Raw genomic sequence first — 19,480 nt, 5'->3', positions numbered from 1 at the left:
AGCCCTGGGAGGAGAGGCTGAGGGAGCTGGGGTTGCTTAGCCTGGAGAAGAGGAGGCTCAGGGGAGACCTTCTTGCTCTCTCCAACTCCCTGCAGGGAGGTTGGAGCCAGGTGGGGGTTGGTCTCTTCTCCCAGGCAGCCAGCAGCAGAACAAGAGGACACAGTCTCAAGCTGTGCCAGGGGAGGTTTAGGCTGGAGGGGAGGAAGAAATTCTACACACAGAGAGTGATTGCCCATTGGAATGTGCTGCCTGGGGAGCTGGTGGAGTCACCATCATTGGAGGTGTTCAGGAGGAGACTTGATAGGGTGCTTGGTGCCATGGGTTAGTTGATTAGGTGGTGTTGGATGATAGGTTGGACTCAATGATCCTTGAGGTCTCTTTCAGCCTGGTTAATTCTATTCTATTCTATTCTATTCTATTCTATTCTATTCTATTCTATTCTATTCTATTCTATTCTATTCTATTCTATTCACTGGTACTGAAGGCTGGAGGGTAGGAGAAGTGCCCCTGAAGCACAGAGTGTGTCAGTGTCATCTGCATCTGATAGTTATTCACATGGATCTGGATGTCTGTTCAGCCATGGTCATGGGGTCCCCCAGTACTCAGGTTTGAGTGCTGCTGTTGCATGAAGGTCTCCATCAGGTCTGCAACAGAACCATATCCACACCCTGTGAGATGGACAGAAATATCCCTTCTGTATTAGAGTCAGAGCTGGAATCTGTCAGAGGGGAGGGAGAGGGAGAGGGAGAGGTTCGGAGAGGAGAGGTTCAGAGAGGAGAGGAGAGGTTCAGAGAGGAGAGGAGAGGTTCAGAGAGGTTCAGAGAGGAGAGGTTCAGAGAGGAGAGGAGAGGAGAGGTTCAGAGAGGAGAGGTTCAGAGAGGAGAGGTTCAGAGAGGAGAGGAGAGGAGAGGTTCAGAGAGGAGAGGAGAGGAGTGGAGAGGTTCAGAGAGGAGAGGTTCGGAGAGGTTCGGAGAGGTTCGGAGAGGTTCGGAGAGGTTCGGAGAGGAGAGGAGAGGTTCGGAGAGGAGAGGAGAGGTTCGGAGAGGAGAGGAGAGGAGAGGTTCAGAGAGGAGAGGAGAGGAGAGGTTGATCACCTCTCTAGAAAGCCTGTTCCAGTGCTGGGTCACTCTCTTGGTAAGGAATTGCTTTCCAGAGTCCATGTGGAACCTCCCCTGCAGCACCTCTGCACTGGGCTGTCCTTCCACTGGCTCTTGCAGAGCACAGAAGGTCCTTCCCAGTGCCAGCTCTGGAGGCGCCTGGATGAATTTTTACTGTGTTGAGAACAGCCACTGCTGGCAGCATCCTCCTGCCATGCTGCTGGGGGCCAGAGGAGGGCACAGAGGCTGCTGAGGGGCCTGAACACAAGTCCAGAGAGGAAAGGAAGGGCTGAGGGAGCTGGGGTTGTTCAGCACGAAGAGGACATTGAGGAGAGACCTCACTGCTCTCTACAGCTCCCTCAGAGGAGGCTGGAGTGAGGTGGGAGGTGGTCACTTCACCCAAATAGCAAGCCATAGGGCAAGAGGAAATGGCCCCAAGTTGCATCAGGGGAGGTTCAGGTTGAATATTAGGAAAGATTTCTTCGCCAAGGGGCCATGGGATGCTGGCAGAGGCTGCCAGGGAGGTGCTGGAGTCCTCATCCCTGGGGGGGTTTAAAAGATGTTTGGTTGAGGAGCTTAGGGTTGAGGAGAGTTGTGTGCAGGGAGATCATAGACTCATAGAATCAACCAGGCTGGAAAAGACCTCAGAGACCATCAAGTCCAACCTAGTACCTAATACCTAACCCCTCCTGACAACTAAACCCTGGCTCCAAGTGCCACATCCAAGCCCCTCTGGAACACCTCCAGGGATGGGGACTCCACCACCTCCCTGGGCAGCACAACCCAATGGCTAACAACTCTCTCTGGGAAGAACTTTCTCCTCCCCTCCAGCCTAAACCTCCCCTGGCACAGCTTCAGACTGTGTCCTCTTGTTCTGCTGCTGGCTGCCTGGCAGAAGAGACCAACCCCCACCTGGCTACAACCACCCTTCAGGGAGTTGCAGAGAGCAAGAAGGTCTCCCCTGAGCCTCCTCTTCTGCAGGCTAAGCAACCCCAGCTCCCTCAGCCTCTCCTCCCAGGGCTGTGCTCCAGACCCCTCCCCAGCCTCCTTGCCCTTCTCTGGACACCTTCAAGTCTCTCAATGTCCTTCTTGAGCTGAGGGGCCCAGAACTGGACACAGGACTCAAGGTGTGGCCTGAGCAGTGCTGAGCACAGGGCACAAGGACTTCCCTGCTCCTGCTGGCCACACTATGTTAGGTTGTGGTTGGACCTGATGATCTTAAGAGCTTCTCCCAGCAGGCAGCTGTGTTTCTCCAGAATGTGTATGTGAAAAACAAACTTCAGGTCAGATCTGGTCCTTGGGCAGCTATGTGCTGTGTGATAGGAGAGAAATAAATGCAAGCTTGCAGCCCTTTTTTTCCCACCAAGTTCTGTATCTTGACTTTGGTGGCTTGAAGTCAGAGAGCACTGGCAGCAAGGTTGCTGATGGCACCAAGCTGGGAGCAGTGGTGACCCAGGAGGCTGTGCTGCCATCCAGCCAGACCTGGACAGAGAGAGCTGGGCAGGGAGAGATGGAATGAAATCCAACAAGGACAAAGGTAGAGTCTTGTACCTGGGGAAGAACATGGAGCAGGATGGGTTGGGGACTGAGCTGTTGGAGAGCAGTGAAGGGGACAAGGACCTGGGGGTGCTGGTGGGTGGGAGGCTGACCATGAGCCAGCAATGTGCTGTGGTGGCCAAGAAGGCCAAGGGCAGCCTGGGGTGGATTAGAAGGGCTGTGACCAGTAGGTGAAGAGAGGTTCTCCTCCCTGTGCTCTGCCCTGGTGAGGCCACATCTGGAATATTGTGTCCAGTTCTGGGCACAAAAATCTTCCTCATGAGGAGAGCCTGAGGGAGCTGAGGGCTCTGGAGCTTGGAGAGGAGCAGCCTGAGGGTGAGCTCCTTGCTGTTGCTAAAGCTGTGCAGGGGCAGTGCCCAGAGGCTGGAGCCAGGCTCTGCTGGGGGATGCCCAATGCCAGCACAAGGGGCAGTGCTGGAAGCTGAGGCAGAGGAAGTGCCATGGAAACAGGAGGAGAAATTCTTTCCCTGTGAAGGTGACAGAGGCCTGGAGCAGGCTGCCCAGGGGGGTTGTGGAGTCTCCTCTCTGGAGATGTTCAAGAGCTGCCTGGCTGTGTTCCTGTGTGCCCTGCTCTGAGTGACCCTGCTCTGGCAGGGGGTTGGGCTCCAAAGTCCTTCCCAGCCCCTGGCATTCTGGGGTCTGTGATTCTGCCAGCCCTCCAGTGCTGCCAATGCCTTCAAACCCTATGTTTGTATCTTTGCCTTTAGATCTGGCTGACAGCAATGGACAATCTCCTGAGAGCAGGCACCTACTTCTGGCCAGGCTCTGATGTCCCCATTAATGGATCCTACCCCACCTACTACCATGTCTACAATGGGTAAGCTTTGATAAGGCTTTTGCTACATCACTGCAATGACTCTGAGCCTCCCAGGGGCCATTTGACAGCTGAGGGAAGTGAAACTGAGGGCCTTCAGACAGCAGCCTGAGAGACCAGGGCCATGCCTTCCCACCCTCATTTTGCCATGGAACCCCCAAGAGCAACTTAATTTGTTCCAAGCCATTTAGGGGCCTCAATGAGAAAGCCAAAGGTGCTGAGCCCTCCACTCTCCCAGACAAGCTGTGAAGGTTTCAGCCAACTGCACAGCACTGAGATGGGAAAGCATCCTGCAGCTGCTCAGCAGCCAGTGAGCAGAGAATCAATCATCCAGGTTGGAAGGGACCTCCAAAGCTCATCCAAAGCTCATCCAAAGCTCACCCAGTCCAACTTCCTGCACTCAGCAGGGACCTGCTCCACTAGATCAGGCTGCTCAGAGCCCTGTCCAGCCTCACCTTGAACATCTCCACTCTGGGGCCCCAGCCACCTCCCTGGGCAGCCTGCTGCAGTGCTCCACCACCCTCGCTGCACAGAACGTTTGTGTAAGCTCCAGTCTAAGTCTCCTCTTCTCTAACATGCCAATGATTCCCCATTCCCACACACCAGCCCCACACATCCTGTATAGCCCTTGAAAAATCCTGGGACTTGACAACAAGCTCTCAGGTAGCCTGAATTTGTCAGCTGAGAGGTCAGCCAGGGCTGACCTTCACCTAGGGAGAGAAAAAGCCTCAGCATTAAAATGGTTCCTCCTTTATTCATAGAGCCACAGAGCTGCCAGGGCTGGAAGGGAGCTCAAGGCTCAGCCAGTCCCAACCCCCTGCCATGGGCAGGGACACCTCACACTGCAGCAGGTTGCTCACAGCCACCTCCAGCCTGGCTGCAAACACCTCCAGGCAGGAGGCTGCCACCACCTCCCTGGGCAGCCTGTGCCAGGCTCTCACCACCCTCCTGGGGAACAACTTCTTCCTCACAGCCAATCTCAATCTCCCCATTTCTAGTTTTGCTCCATCCCCCCCAGTCCTATCCCTCCCTGACACCCTCAAAAGTCCCTCCCCAGCTTTCTTGGAGCCCCCTGCAGATCCTGCAAGGCCACAATGAGGTCTCCTGGGAGCCTTCTCCTCTCCAGCCTGCACAACCCCAACTCCCTCAGTCTGTGCTCACAGCAGAGCAGCTCCAGCCCTCTGCTCCTCCTCCTGGCCCTGCTCTGGACACCTTCCAGCCCCTCCAGAGCCTTCCTGGCACAGAGGCTCCAGAGCTGGCCCCAGAGCTGCAGCTGTGGTCTCAGCAGAGTGGAGCAGAGGGGCAGAATCCCCTCCCTGGCCCTGCTGGCCACACTTCTCTTGCTGCAGCCCAGGCTCTGCTTGGCTCTCTGGGCTGCAAGTGCTCCCTGCTGGCTCCTGCTGAGCTTCTCCTCCCCCAGCACCCCCAAGGCCTTTTCTGCAGGGCTGCTCTCCAGCCAGTCCCTGCCCAGCCCCTCTGCATGTACTTAATGAGCAGTGGGAGTGCTCCCAGCACCATCACATGTTTGTGGTGGCCAGCTCAGGAGCTGTCTCCTTTACCATTAGAGGTGAGAAGAAGCCTTCAGCCAGGACTGAGGAGACTGCTGGCCCCTTGCTGAATGGCATCACTTGAAAGCCACACCTGGGACTTGCTTACAACACTGGGGCTGGACACTTCCTCTGTCTCCAGGGGTCAGGAGGGCTAATCAGGAGCCTTGCTCCCATCAAAGCCTTTTGCTGTTTGCTTTTGTTGTTTTGCAGCTCAGTGCCATATGAGCAGAGGATTTCAGGGGTGCTGGAGTGGCTGGATTACCCCCAGCCCAAGAGGTAATGTCTGGCTGGTTTGTGAGCCTGGGCCTGAGAGTGATGTGACTGCTTAGAGCTGCAGTGCCTGCTGTGCCTGTGAGATGTGCAACCTTCCTCACCTCTGCAGAAGGTCACTTGCTGGACTCAAAGCTGTTCTCTGAATGGAGCTAATCACAGAACAGCAGCTTGGAAGGGACCTCAAGCATCATCTGCTCCAACCTTTCCAGTCCCACCCTGCTTCCTACACCTCTGCCCTGGGCTCTGCCACAGATGCCTGAGAGCCCAAGACAGGGACAGAAGCACCCAAGGCACTGGGAGACTCTTCTGCTCTGGCACCATGGCACTGACATCTCCAACTCAGGACACAACCACAAAGACCCCAGGTCTGCTCTCCCCTCCCAGGGCAGAGCCAGGCAGTGCTGTTTGGGAGCACAGCACAGAGCCAGAGCAACCACAGAGGCAGAGGGACATGGGGGCAAGGAGAGGGTCCCCCCTCTGCCAGCTGCTCTGGGCTTGTAGCCTGCAGCTCCTGCCCTCAGATCAGAGCTTCCTGCTGTGGCAGGGGGGTTGGACTGGATGATCTTTTGAGGTCCCTTCCAGCCCCTGAACTTGTGTGATGCTGTGATTCCCTCAGTTTAGGGTAGGAGTGGGGATACACAAGATGGCAAAGTGATCATCTGTGTGAATGGGGGGTTTGCTGTCACTGCTGTGTCCTTCTGCTTTGGGCATGGCCTGGAAGAAACAGGGGAGACTCAGTCTGTGGTCTGAGTGTGTGTGTGAAAGGCTTTGCATGCAATACAGTGCCCCAGGCAGGTGAGTGTCTGAAGGGAACTGCAGGCAGCAATCCAGGATGCAAAGTACCTCTCAGTACTGCCTGTGGGGCTCAGCTCTGTGGCATGCAAACAAGTGAAATGTTTTACATCACAAGGTGTCCTGGCTCACTGGAGAGGTCCCAGATGACTGAAACTGGCCAGTGTGGTGCCCATCCACAAGCAGGGTTGGATGGAGGAACCTGGAAACTCCAGGCCTGGCAGCCTGAGCTCAGTGCCAGGGAAAGTGATGGAGCAGATTATCCTGGGGGCAATAACTGCACCTGAAGGATGGCCAAGGGCTCAGGCCCAGCCAGCAGGGATTCAGGCAGGGCAGGTCCTGCCAGACCAACCTGAACTCCTTCCATGCCCAGGGGACTGCCTGGTGGCTGTGGGGCAGGCTGTGGATGGAGTCTGCCTGGACTGCAGCAAGGCCTTTGCCACCATCCCCCACAGCAAGCTCCTGGCCAAGCTGTCAGCCCCTGGCTTGGGCAGCAGCTCTCTGAGCTGGGTTAGGAACTGGCTGGAGGCTGAGCCCAGAGAGTGGTGGTGAATGGTGCCACTGCCAGCTGGCAGCCAGGCACCAGTGGTGTGCCCCAGGGAGCAGTGCTGGGCCCCAGCCTGGTCAATATCTTCATTGATGATCTGGAGGAGGGCATTGAGTCCATCAGCAGTAAATGTGCAGCTGACAGCAAGCTGGGGGCAGGAGTTGAGCTGTTAGAGGGCAGAAGGGCTCTGCAGAGGGACCTTGCCAGGCTGGGCAGATGGGCAGAGGCCAAGGGCAGGAGATTAAACACATCCAAGTGCCAGGGGCTGCACATTGGCCACAACAACCCCAGGCAGTGCTACAGGCTGGGGGCAGAGTGGCTGAGAGCAGCCAGGCAGAGAGGGACCTGGGGGTAGTGGTTGACAGCAGCTGAACATGAGCCAGCAGTGTGCCCAGGGGGCCAAGAAGGCCAAGGGCATCCTGGCCTGCATCAGGCAGAGTGTGGCCAGCAGGAGCAGGGAAGTCCTTGTGCCCTGTGCTCAGCACTGCTTAGGCCACACCTTGAGTCCTGTGTCCAGTTCTGGGCTCCTCAGCTCAAGAAGGACATTGAGAGACTTGAAGGTGTCCAGAGAAGGGCAAGGAGGCTGGGGAGGGGTCTGGAGCACAGCCCTGTGAGGAGAGGCTGAGGGAGCTGGGGTTGCTTAGCCTGCAGAAGAGGAGGCTCAGGGGAGACCTCATTGCCCTCTACAACTACCAGAAAAGTGGTTGTGGCCTGGAAGGAGTTGGTCTCTTCTCCCAGGCAGCCAGCAGCAGAACAAGAGGACACAGTCTCAAGCTGTGCCAGGGGAGGTTTAGGCTGGAGGTGAGGAGAAAGTTCTTCCCAGTGAGAGTTGTTAGCCACTGGGATGTGCTGCCCAGGGAGGTGGTGGTGTCCCCATCCCTGGAGGTGTTCAAGAGGGGATTGGATGTGGCACTTGGTGCCATGGTTTAGTCCTGAGGTCTGTTGTGACAGCTTGGACTTGATGATCCTTGGGGTCTCTTCCAGCCTTAGTTATACTGTGAGACTGTGAGACTGTGTTAACCACTCCCCAGTCTAGTTCAACTGCTGCTCCACACCAAACCACCCCAGCTCCCTTAGCTGCTTCTCCCCAGCCCTGCTCTCCAGACCCTTCCCCAGCTTCTCTGGACCTGCTCCAGCTCCTCTATGTCCTTCTTGGCATGAGGGAAGTGGTCCCCAGAGCCTCACAGCTTACTCAGGAAGAGACCCTTTAGGTGGTAGTTCCACTTACATCTCAAACAGAACCAGCTTGCTCTGCTGTCTCAGATCTTGAAGGCTCTCAGGGTGATTTATGGGTACCAATTAAAGGCACTGGATGCTGTATCTGAAACTGTACCTTCCAATGGTTTATGTTGCATCCATGGGCAGAGCCCAATGGGATGAGGTTCAACAAGGCCAAGTTCTGGGTCCTGCACTTGGGTCACAGCAAGCCCATGGATGCTCCAGGCTGGGGCAGGTTGCCTGGAAGCTGCCCAGCAGAAAAGGACCTGGAGGTGCTGGTGGGCAGCAGCTGGAGATGAGGCAGCAGTGCCCAGCTGGGCAAAAGGTCACCAGCCCCTGGCCTGGAGCAGCAGTGGTGTGGGCAGCAGGAGCAGGGCAGGGATTGTGCCCTGGGCTGGGCACTGCTGAGGCTGCACCTTGAGCCCTGGGCTCAGTTTTGGGCCTCTCACTCCCAGAAGGACTTTGAGGGCTGGAGCAGGGCCAGAGAAGGGCAACAGAGCTGGGGAAGGGTCTGGAGAGCAGGGCTGGGGAGGAGCAGCTGAGGGAGCTGGGGGTGTTTGGTGTGGAGCAGAGGAGGCTGAGGGAGACCTCCTTGCTCTCTGCAGCTCCCTGAGAGCAGGCTGCAGCCAGGTGAGGGTTGGGCTCTGCTGCCTTGTGACAGGATGAGAGGAGATGGCCTCAGGTTTCACCAAGGGAGGTTTAGGTTGGAGAGTAGAAGAAACTCCTTCCCTGGAAGGGTTCTCAGGCACTGGCCCAGGCTGCCCAGGGGGGTGGCTGAATCCCCATGCCTGGAGGTGTTTCACAGAGGCAGAGCTGTGGTGCTGAGGGCCATGGCTTAGCCCCAGCCTCGGTGCAGCTGGAGCATGGCTGGAGGGGAGGATCTGAAAGGTCTTTTCCAACCAAGCTGTGACTCTCCTTTGAACTGCAAAGCTCAGATGAAGTGGAATGATGATGAGATGAAGTGGGTGTGATTTATTAAGGCATCAAAGAGTTTGTTTGTGCTTCCATTGCAGTGTCTTTGGGCTGTCTCTAAGAGCTCACAATTATCTCCTTGCTTTATCTCTAACTCAAGGCCTCATTTCTACACTTTATACATTGAGGAACCAGATTCTTCTGGCCATTCTTCTGGACCAGTCAGTGGCAGTGTAAGTAGTTCTTGGGGTTCTCTTTGACTAAATCACACAAGAAATGGTGCCAGAGCCTGAGCTCAGCCAACTGAGCATCCTACACACCACCAAAAGTCCTCATGATTGGTTTGTTCACCCTGCATGTGGGTGAACCAAGCAGGCTGGCAGGGAGTCACTGCTGTGAACTGTTAATCACTGTGGTTAAACATGGGTTTAATACTCATGACAAGGCCAAGATAGCAACAGCCAGGCTGTTTGTTACACAAATGAGGTGGATGGATCAGAAGGGGAGAGAGGAGAGGAATTAGATTACCACACCCCTGACCCCCCAAGACAGTTGGAGTCTGTGGAGGAAAGGTGCTGCAGCTTTGGATGCAGAGGAGATGTTGGGTCTGTAGGGAGAGGGTGCTGAGGCTTTGGCTGTAGAGGAGATGTTGTCCTCTGAGCAGCCTCTGCAGCTCCAGGAGTTGCAGCAGGCAGAACTTAGGACATGGAGAGAGGGTTCCTCTTGGTGTGCCTCTTCCAGGCTCCATGGGGATGTCTCTCTCCTGGTGTTCTCTCTGTTTTTCTTCAGAGCGGCATCACTGGTGCCACATGGGTGTGATGGGTGACCACTAGATGCATACAGAACTGGCTTGAGGGCTGCACCCAAAGAGTGGCTGTCCATGGGTCCATGGCCCAGTGGAGGCCAGGGACAAGCAGAGTCCCTCAGGGATCAGGCCTGGGACCAGGCTTGTTCAACATCTCTGTGGGTGCCATGGACAGTGGCACTGAGTGCACCCTCAGCAGGGTTGCTGATGGCACCAAGCTGTGTGGGGCAGCAGACAGCTGGAGGGAAGGGATCCATCCAGAGGGACCTGGACAGGCTGGAGAGCTGGGCACAAGCCAACCTCAGGAGGTGCAACAAGACCAAGGGCAGGGTCCTGCAGCTGGGTGGAGGCAATCCCAGGCACAAATCCAGGCTGGGCAGGGACTGGCTGGAAAGCAGCCCTGAGGAGAGAGCCTTGGGGGTGCTGGGGGAGGAGAAGCTCACCAGGAGCTCTCAGTGTGCACTTGCAGCCCAGAGAGCCAAGCAGAGCCTGGGCTGCAGCAAGAGAAGGGTGGCCAGCAGGGCCAGGGAGGGGATTCTGCCCCTCTGCTCAGCTATGGGGAGACCCCACCTGGAGTACTGCCTCCAGGTCTGGAGCCCCTATTGCAAGAGGGATCTGGAGGGGCTGGAAGGTGTCCAGAGCAGGGCCAGGAGGAGGAGCAGAGGGCTGGAGCTGCTCTGCTGTGAGGACAGACTGAGGGAGTTGGGGCTGTGCAGGCTGTGAAGGCTCTGAGGTGACCTCATTGTAGCCTTCCAGGATCTGCAGGGGGCTCCAAGAAGGCTGGGGAGGGACTGCTCAGGATCTCAGGGAGTGATAGGACTGGGGGGAATGGAATGAAGCTGGAGGTGGGGAGATTCAGGCTGGAGGTGAGGAGGAAGTTCTTCCCCATGAGAGTGGTGAAGCCCTGGGATGGGTTGTCCAGGGAGGTGGTTGGGGCCCTGTCCCTGGAGGTGTTTAAGCCCAGGCTGGATGAGGCTCTGGGCAGCCTGATCTAGTGTGGGGTGTCCCTGCCCATGGCAGGGGGGTTGGGACTGGCTGATCCTTGTGGTCCCTTCCAGCCCTGACTGATTCTATGATGCTGTGATTCTAACTCTGATCATTGGCCCAGGTCACACTACTGGAGATAATATTAGTGGTGGTAATTAGGCTGAGCTTTCACTTGACTGCCAGGGGGCAGCAAGTGGCCTGGCAAACCATCAGCACTGTCCTTTCTTTATCCCTAACACTGTCCTGCAGTGTTTGCAACCCAAACATTCAGCATTTTGCCTGGCATGGAGGCAAAGGTTTTGTTCTTTTGGGGGCTTAGGCCTTGCCAGAGCAGCTCCTTCCTGCAGGGCTTCTGTTTGGTGTGAGGTGAACACAGGTGGTGATGAAGCTGGTGTGTCCCCCAGGTCCTCAAAGGCTTGCAGGCAGCAGATCAAGCCCTGGGGATGCTGATGGATGGACTGAGGCAAAGGAACCTGCACAAATGTGTCAACATCATCGTTGTGTCTGATCACGGTGAGGCACCTGGGCTGGGCTCTGAAGCGGAATGAGTCACTGATCTGTGCAATGCAGGGGTGATAGCAAACATGGAGTATGGAGACTAGTGACACCCCTCAGGCCAGGGCTGGTCAGCATCTCTGTGGGTGGCATGGGCAGTGGGATGGAGGCAGCCTCAGCAGCTCTGCAGATGACACCAAGCTGTGTGGTGTGGTTGAGGGAAGGATCCATCCAGAGGGACCTGGGCAGGCTGGAGAGGTGGGCACAAGCCAACCTCAGGAAGTTCAACAAGGCCAAGTGCAAGGTCCTGCAGCTGGGTCAGGGCAATCCCAGGCACAAATCCAGGCTGGGAATGGCTGGAGAGCAGCTTTGGGGGGAAGGCCTTGGGGGTGTGAGTTGGTGACAAAGTCCCCAGGAGCCAGCACTGGTCCCTGGCAGCCCAGAGCCAGCTGAGTGCTGAGCTGCAGCCAGAGCAGGGAGAGCAGCAGCACAGGGAGGGGATTCTGCCCCTCTGCTCTGCTCTGCTCAGCCCCCACCTGCAGCACTGCCTCCAGCTCTGGGGCCCCCAGCACAGGAAGGACCTGGAGCTGCTGGAGAGGCTCCAGAGGAGGCCACAGAGATGCTCAGAGGCTGGAGAGCCTCTGCTGTGGGGCCAGGCTGGGAGAGTTGGGGCTGTGCAGCCTGGAGTAGAGAAGGCTCCAGGGAGACCTTAGAATAGACCTCCAGTGCCTGAAGGGCTCCAGGAGAGCTGGGGAGGGACTTTGGACAAGGGCTGGGAGTGCCAGGGTGAGGAACAATGGCTTTGAGCTGGGAGAGGGGAGACTGAGACTGGAAATGAGGAGGAAATTCTCCACAGTGCAGGTGGTGAGACTCTGGCACAGGCTGCCCAGGGAGGCTGTGGCTGCCTCCTCCCTGGAGCTGTTCCAGGCCAGGCTGGATGAGGCCCTGAGCAGCCTGTGCTGGTGGGAGGCGTCCCTGCCCATGGCAGGGGGCTGGGGCTGGATGATCTTGCAGGTCCCTTCCAAGCCAAGCCATGCTGTGATTCTGTGTGGTTACCACTATCTTCTGCTCTGTACTGAGGTGCCATGCCCTGGTTTGCACATGCCAAGTGCCTCTCCACGTTGCCCTGCAGGGATGGAGGCCACCAGCTGCCAGCAGCTGGAGCTGATGACTGACTACTTCGAGCAGATCGATTTCCACATCTACAGTGGGCCTGCAGCTGGCATTCGAGCAGCCAAGGTGCCAGAGGACTACTTCAGCTGTGAGTCAGGGGGGGCTGTGGGCTTGCAGCCTCAGGGGGGGCTGTGGGCTTGCAGCCTCAGGGGGGGCTGTGGGCTTGCAGCCTCAGGGGGGCAGGCAGCAAGCAGGCAGGAAAAGGAAGAGCCAGCAGAGTCAGCAGCTCTGTGCCACGTCACCCGCTGCAAGCAGCCAAGGGAGTTGGTTGTTTTCTGCTCCTGGTGCTTATTTCAGGCATGACTCCTTTGGATTGAGTGGAGGGTTAGCAGAGCTTGTTGCAGGCTCTGATGTGCAGTTCCTGCTCATCTGGAAAGATGAAGTCAGGCTGATGAAGGCCTGGTGACCCTCAGGTCTTTCGTAAGAGCACCGCTCTCTGGGTTCCCTGCCCAGCAGCTGCTGCCGAGTGGGATCCAAGCCATAGCTGAGGCCTGGGGCTGGAACCAGGAGAGGACACAAAATTGAAAGCATGTGGGCTGCCTGCCTTGTCAAAAACAATTGCCTTAAACCTTCCTGTATCCAGGAAAAGAGTGAGGAGCAGGAAAACCATAGAGGGGCTCCAGCTGGTGAGTTTGTAGAGCTCAGAAACACCCTGGAAGGCAGAGCTGGGGCCCCACTCTGCTCTTGCCTTTGTAACTTATATTTGCAGGCACAGTATTTATCCAACACAGGGCAGACTTGCCTTGGGTTGGGTGAAGGAGACTCTCCTGGCTGACAGGAGCAGAGTGGTGGGCAGGAGGGGGGAAAGCCATGTGGTGTGTGTCCTAAGCTCACCATCATTGTCCACTCAGCAGCTTTGCTGTTTCTGGAGGAACTTTCCTTCTGTGAAGCACTGAGAGTTGTTCTCTAGAAAGCTCCTGTGTGCTGGGGTGAAACTACCCCCAAATGATCTAGAGGATTACCCCCAGAACAAACCAGCAGAGCAGCTCAGCTTGGGATGGCAGCAAAGGAAGCTCTGGTGCCAGGCAAGCCACAGTCCAGAGATCTGGGCTGCACTGAGCATGAACCAAACAGACAACACTGCCATGGGTGGGCAATTTATAAGCAGCACAAGGACCCCCTGGGCAAAACCAGAGAGCTACCAACAGCTTCCCCTCTCTGCCTCCTTCCCCCTGGACAGAGACAAGAGGAGAGCAGAGAGCAGCTCTTAGTTACTTAGCCACAAGAAGAGCACAGCCAAGGTCAGCAGCAGCCAAGCAGCAGCCCCCAGCTGCTCTCAGCTACAGCCCAGAGCCCAGGAAGAGAGAGCAATAGGTTATCCAACTCACTTGGTGTGAGATCTCAGAGCAGAGGGATTGGTTAGTCCTGAGCAGCATCCAAGGTAATTGATTTGCATTCTGCCCCTTCCTACCCAGGAGCTGGGCAGTTCCCCTGGCAGCAGCCTCAGCCTGCCACACTTCTGTCAGAAGCTGAAAACCCCTCTGAAAATGTGGGAGGCAGAGCTCCTGAGACAGGTTGGGCTTCCTGTGCCTGCTGCTGGAAGTGGCACACCAGGCAAGGGCTGCAGGGGCAGTGCAGGGTGGAAAGCTGCTGCTTCAGAGATGGAAATGGTTCTGATTGTCAGCTCCTTGCAGGCTGTCCTGACCTACCCAAAGGGCCTGGCACTGCCTCACCTGCACAGGCACAAAGCACTGCTGCCCTGGCAGGTGATGGCCTGCAGCACCTTTGCAGCTGTGGGCAGGGCTGCAGACAGAAGCATGCTCACGCTGCTGGGACCTGCACCTGGCTGGCTGTATCTTAATGATTTCCTCTTTTCCTTTCAACAGTTGACTCAGAAGGAATTGTTAGAAACCTCACAGTGAGTAAACCTTTTCATGGCTTTTCCTCCTGGCCCTTCTTGATGGGAAGCTGCACCAGGAAGCAGTTTGTGAGCAGTAAAGAGTGCAGGCAGTGCAGTGTGCCACAGCAGGCACTTCTGGAGGTGCTCAGAGGCAGTGCAGCAGCTTTTGCCATGGGAGACCTCAGCTCAGGGCAAAAGGGTTTTCTGTGCTTCCCCTGGGGGCTGGCTTCACCTGGAGAAAGCAGGGAACACCTTCACTAGGGAGCAGAGTACAGCCCAGAGGTGCTCTGCATAAAGCTGCTCTGTGCTGTGTTCTGCCAGCAGCAGGAGGGAAGTGACCCTGGGGCCAGGCTTGGGTCTCTCACTGCAGCAGGGCCAGAGGAGGGCAACCAAGCTGCAGAAGGGTCTGGAGGAGAGGGCTGGGGAGGAGCAGCTGAGGGAGCTGGGGCTGTTCAGCCTGGAGAAGAGGAGGCTGAGGGAGACCTCCTTGCTCTCTGCAGCTCCCTGAGAGGAGGCTGGAGCCAGGTGGGGGTTGGGCTCTGCTCCATAGTGTCAGATGACAGAAGGAGAGGCAGTGGCCTGGGATTGTGCCAGGGGAGGCTTAGGTTGGAGGTGAGGAAACTTTTCTTTGCTGGCAGAGTGGTAAGGGATTGGAAGAGGCTGCCCAGGGAGGTGGTGGAGATGTTCAAGAAACCTGTGGCCATGGCCCTTGGGGACATGATTCAGTGGCCATGGTGGTCATGAGTTGCTGGCTGGACTGGATGACCTCTGAGGGCTTTTCCAACCCAAACAATTCTGTGGTTCTATGACAAAAGGCATCTCATAGCTCTGGACCACAGCCACTGCACCCAGGCTAGGTTAAAACACCTTCCCTACACCTCAGATAATGCTGTTGTGGCCTGCACTGCCCCAGGGTGCTTTAGAGCCTGGAAAAGTGAATAGGAAAGGGCAATTTTAGGTTAATCAATAGAGGAGCAGGCTGTAAGGGCTGTTAAACATGAGCCACAGGAAACCTCTGACAAGAAATAGCTGAGCTTAAGCACAAGAAAGAAGGCTCATTCAGTGCTTGACTTGTTCTCACTCTAAATGTCTGCTTCTGGAGGATCTGGAGGTCAGGCTGGACACAGAGCACTAGGTCAGGTGGAGCTTTGGCATGGGCCAGGGTGGCTCTTGTAGCATCATTGGTTGTTGGTGGGGCCATGCCCTCAGTGCTGCCTTCAGTTTTGGGGCCCTCGCTGCAGGAGGGACACTGAGAGGCTGGAGCAGGGCCAGAGAAGGGCAACCAAGCTGGGGAAGGGTCTGGAGAAGAGGGCTGGGGAGGAGCAGCTGAGGGAGCTGGGGGAGTTCACTGTGGAGAAGAGGAGGCTGAGGGAGACCTCCTTGCTCTCTGCAGCTCCCTGAGCAACTACTGGACTGAGGTGTGGGTTGGGCTCTTCTCCCCAGTGATAAGTGACAGGAGAAGTGGAACTGGTCTCCACTTGCCCCAGGGCAGGCTTAGGTTGGCCATTAGGAGAAACTTCTTCCCTGAAAGGGTTGTCAAAGCCTGGCCCAGGCTGCCCGGGGGGGTGGTTGAATCCCCATCCCTGCAGGTGTTTCCAGGCTGTGGTGCTGAGGGCCCTGGGTTAGCAGCAGCCTTGGCAGAGCTGGAGAGTGGTTGGGCACAATGGTCCTAGAGGGCTTTTCCAACCAAAACAGGTCTGTGGTGCTACCTGCAGTGCTTGTAGGTGCACTGCACTGGGCCCCATGCTGCTGCTTTTCCTGGGTCTGTGAGACACTGACTGGGTGAAGCACCTCAGGGCAGGCTCAGGCTTGCCTGTCTCACCCATGCAGAGCGTGGCTCACTGTGGGCATGGCAGCTGAGCCCTGCAGGATGCAATCAAGGGGTGGAGAAGGTGTAAACCAAAGGGAGGCCAAGGCTGGCTGTTTCACTGAGCAGTGCTGAGCTGTGACAGTGCAGGGGTTTCTCCTGCTCTTCTGGGTGCACAGTTCACTGCCTGGGGCTTTTTAGTGTTCAAGACATGCATTGATACCTGTGGGAGAAATGTGGAGACAAAGTAAAATGCCTGGAGGGAAGCTGTCCCTCTGCATTTCTCATCTAGAGTGAGTCAAACAGGACAGCTGCTTGCTGGGGACTCCTGTAATTTTCCCTCCCTCCCTTCATGGCCACTTTGCTCTCCTGTGAGGAGGCCAAGCAGCAGACAGCTCTGCTGATGCTGCAGAATGAATGCTCTCAGCTTGGAAAAATCCTGGGCTGGCCCAGCTGGGGAGGCTCCTGATGAGTCACCACAGGAGGTCTTTCCTTAACCTGCTGCACAACAGCTTCCTTGTGCAGTACTGCCGTAGCTGTTGCTTGCCCCTCAAGGCCAAAGGGCAGTGAACACCTAAGAACACAGCCTGCATGGCCTCAGTGCAGCCTGCATGGCCTCAGCGCAGCCTGCATGGCCTCAGCGCAGCCTGCATGGCCTCAGTGCAGCCTGCATGGCCTCAGTGCAGCCTGCATGGCCTCAATGCAGCCTGCATGGCCTCAGCGCAGCCTGCACGGCCTCAGCGCAGCCTGCACGGCCTCAGCGCAGCCTGCATGGCCTCAGTGCAGCCTGCATGGCCTCAGCGCAGCCTGCATGGCCTCAGTGCAGCCTGCATGGCCTCAGTGCAGCCTGCATGGCCTCAGTGCAGCCTGCATGGCCTCAGTGCAGCCTGCATGGCCTCAGTGCAGCCTGCATGGCCTCAGTGCAGCCTGCATGGCTTCAACGCAGCCTGCATGGCCTCAGTGCAGCCTGCATGGCCTCAGCGCAGCCTGCAAGGCTTCAACGCAGCCTGCATGGCTTCAACGCAGCCTGCATGGCTTCAACGCAGCCTGCATGGCTTCAACGCAGCCTGCATGGCTTCAACGCAGCCTGCATGGCTTCAACGCAGCCTGCATGGCTTCAACGCAGCCTGCATGGCCTCAGTGCAGCCTGCAAGGCTTCAACGCAGCCTGCAAGGCTTCAACGCAGCCTGCATGGCTTCAACGCAGCCTGCACGGCCTCAGTGCAGCCTGCACGGCCTCAGCGCAGCCTGCACGGCCTCAGTGCAGCCTGCACGGCCTCAGCGCAGCCTGCACGGCCTCAGCGCAGCCTGCACGGCCTCAGTGCAGCCTGCATGGCCTCAGCGCAGCCTGCACGGCCTCAGCGCAGCCTGCACGGCCTCAGTGCAGCCTGCACGGCCTCAGTGCAGCCTGCATGGCCTCAACGCAGCCTGCACGGCCTCAGCGCAGCCTGCACGGCCTCAGCGCAGCCTGCACGGCCTCAGTGCAGCCTGCACGGCCTCAGCGCAGCCTGCACGGCCTCAGCGCAGCCTGCACGGCCTCAGTGCAGCCTGCACGGCCTCAGCGCAGCCTGCACGGCCTCAGTGCAGCCTGCACGGCCTCAGCGCAGCCTGCATGGCCTCAGTGCAGCCTGCATGGCCTCAGTGCAGCCTGCATGGCCAAGGGCTCAGGCCCAGCCAGCAGGGATTCAGGCAGGGCAGGTCCTGCCTGACCAACCTGAGCTCCTTCCATGCCCAGGTGACTGCCTGGTGGCTGTGGGGCAGGCTGTGGATGGAGTCTGCCTGGACTGCAGCAAGGCCTTTGCCACCATCCCCCACAGCAACCTCCTGGCCAAGCTGTCAGCCCCTGGCTTGGACAGCAGCTCTCTGAGCTGGGTTAGGAACTGGCTGGAGGCTGAGCCCAGAGAGTGGTGGTGAATGGTGCCACAGCCAGCTGGCAGCCAGGCCCCAGTGGTGTGCCCCAGGGAGCAGTGCTGGGCCCCAGCCTGGTCAATATCTTCATTGATGATCTGGAGGAGGGCATTGAGTCCATCAGCAGTAAATGTGCAGCTGACAGCAAGCTGGGGGCAGGAGTTGAGCTGTTAGAGGGTAGGAGAGCTCTGCAGAGGGACCTTGCCAGGCTGGGCAGATGGGCAGAGGCCAAGGGCAGGAGATTGAACACATCCAAGTGCCAGGGGCTGCACATTGGCCACAGCAACCCCAGGCAGAGCTACAGGCTGGGGGCAGAGTGGCTGAGAGCAGCCAGGCAGAGAGGGACCTGGGGGTGCTGGTTGATGGTAGGCTGAACAGGAGCCAACAGTGTGCCCAGGCAGCTAAGAAGGCCAAGGGCGTCCTGGCCTGCATCAGGAAGAGTGTGGCCAGCAGGAGCAGGGAAGTCCTTGTGCCCTGTGCTCAGCACTGCTTAGGCCACACCTTGAGTCCTGTGTCCAGTTCTGGGCTCCTCAGCTCAAGAAGGACATTGAGAGACTTGAAGGTGTCCAGAGAAGGGCAAGGAGGCTGGGGAGGGGTCTGGAGCACAGCCCTGTGAGGAGAGGCTGAGGGAGCTGGGGTTGCTTAGCCTGCAGAAGAGGAGGCTCAGGGGAGACCTTCTTGCTCTCTGCAACTCCCTGAAGGGAGGCTGGAGCCAGGTGGGGGTTGGTCTCTTCTCCCAGGCAGCCAGCAGCAGAACAAGAGGACACAGTCTGAAGCTGTGCCAGAGGAGGTTTAGGCTGGAGGTGAGGAGAAAGTTCTTCCCAGCAAGAGGAATTGGCCATTGGGATGTGCTGCCCAGGGAGGTGGTGGAGTCCCCATCCCTGGAGGTGTTTAGGAAGAGCCTGGATGAGGCCCTTGGAGCTATGGTTTAGTTGATCAGATGGTGCTGAGTGATAGGTTGGACTGGATGATCTCAAAGGCCTCTTCCAACCTGGTTATTTCATTTCTATTCTATTCTATTCTGAAGTGCAGATGGAGAGCAGTGACAGTGGTGTCCCTCAGGGCCCTGGGATCTGTGCTGGTCAATATTTCTATCAATGACAGAGAGTGAGATTGAGAGCCCCAGCAGCAGTGTGCAGGTGGCACCAAGCTGAGTGGTGCTGTGGATGTGCCAGAGGGACAGGAGGGCATCCAGAGGGACCTGGGCTGGAACAATGCTCACTGTCAATCCAGGCTGGGGCAGGAGGTGATGGAAAGCAGCCCTGAGGAAAAGGCCTTGGGGTGCTGATGGGGGAGAAGCTGGCCAGGAGCAGGCAGTGTGAGCCTGCAGCACACAAGGACCAAGGGCAGCCTGGGGCTGCATCCAGAGCAGCACTGCAGAGCCAGAGAGGGGATTCTGCCCCTCTGCTCTGCTCTGGGGAGACCTCCCCTGCAGTGCTGTGTGCAGGGCTGGAGCCCTCAGCACAGGAAGGACCTGGAGCTGATGGAGAGGGTCCAGAGGAGGCCACGAGAATGATCAGGGGGTTGGAACAGCTCTGCTATGGGGACAAGCATGAGGGAGCTGGGGGTGTTGAGCATGGAGAGGAGGAGGCTCCAGGGAGACCTAAGAGCAGCCTGCCAGGACCTGAAGGGGCTGCAGAGAGACTGTTTGCAAAGGCCTGCAGGGACAGGACCAGGGGCAGAGAGATTGAGATTGGATGTGAGGA

At 57.5% G+C, this 19,480-nt stretch overlaps 1 protein-coding gene across 1 annotated transcript in view; it reads left to right on the top strand.

Moving 5' to 3' along the window:
- Positions 1-19,480, top strand: part of LOC104309614 (ectonucleotide pyrophosphatase/phosphodiesterase family member 3-like) — a 62,301-nt gene that overhangs the window by 16,797 nt on the left and 26,024 nt on the right. The window contains exons 9-14 of the mRNA XM_054174023.1: positions 3,362-3,471; positions 5,229-5,294; positions 8,921-8,993; positions 10,957-11,065; positions 12,180-12,308; positions 14,047-14,078. Of these exons, the coding sequence (XP_054029998.1) occupies positions 3,362-3,471; positions 5,229-5,294; positions 8,921-8,993; positions 10,957-11,065; positions 12,180-12,308; positions 14,047-14,078 (519 nt within the window). The remainder of the gene's footprint in view (positions 1-3,361; positions 3,472-5,228; positions 5,295-8,920; positions 8,994-10,956; positions 11,066-12,179; positions 12,309-14,046; positions 14,079-19,480) is intronic.

This window comes from Dryobates pubescens, chromosome 28 (genome assembly GCF_014839835.1).
Source record: "Dryobates pubescens isolate bDryPub1 chromosome 28, bDryPub1.pri, whole genome shotgun sequence".
In the NCBI taxonomy this organism is placed as follows: Eukaryota; Metazoa; Chordata; class Aves; order Piciformes; family Picidae; genus Dryobates; species Dryobates pubescens.
The sequence above is the reverse complement of the archived record's forward strand: the minus strand, read 5'-3'. Positions and strand labels throughout refer to the sequence as shown.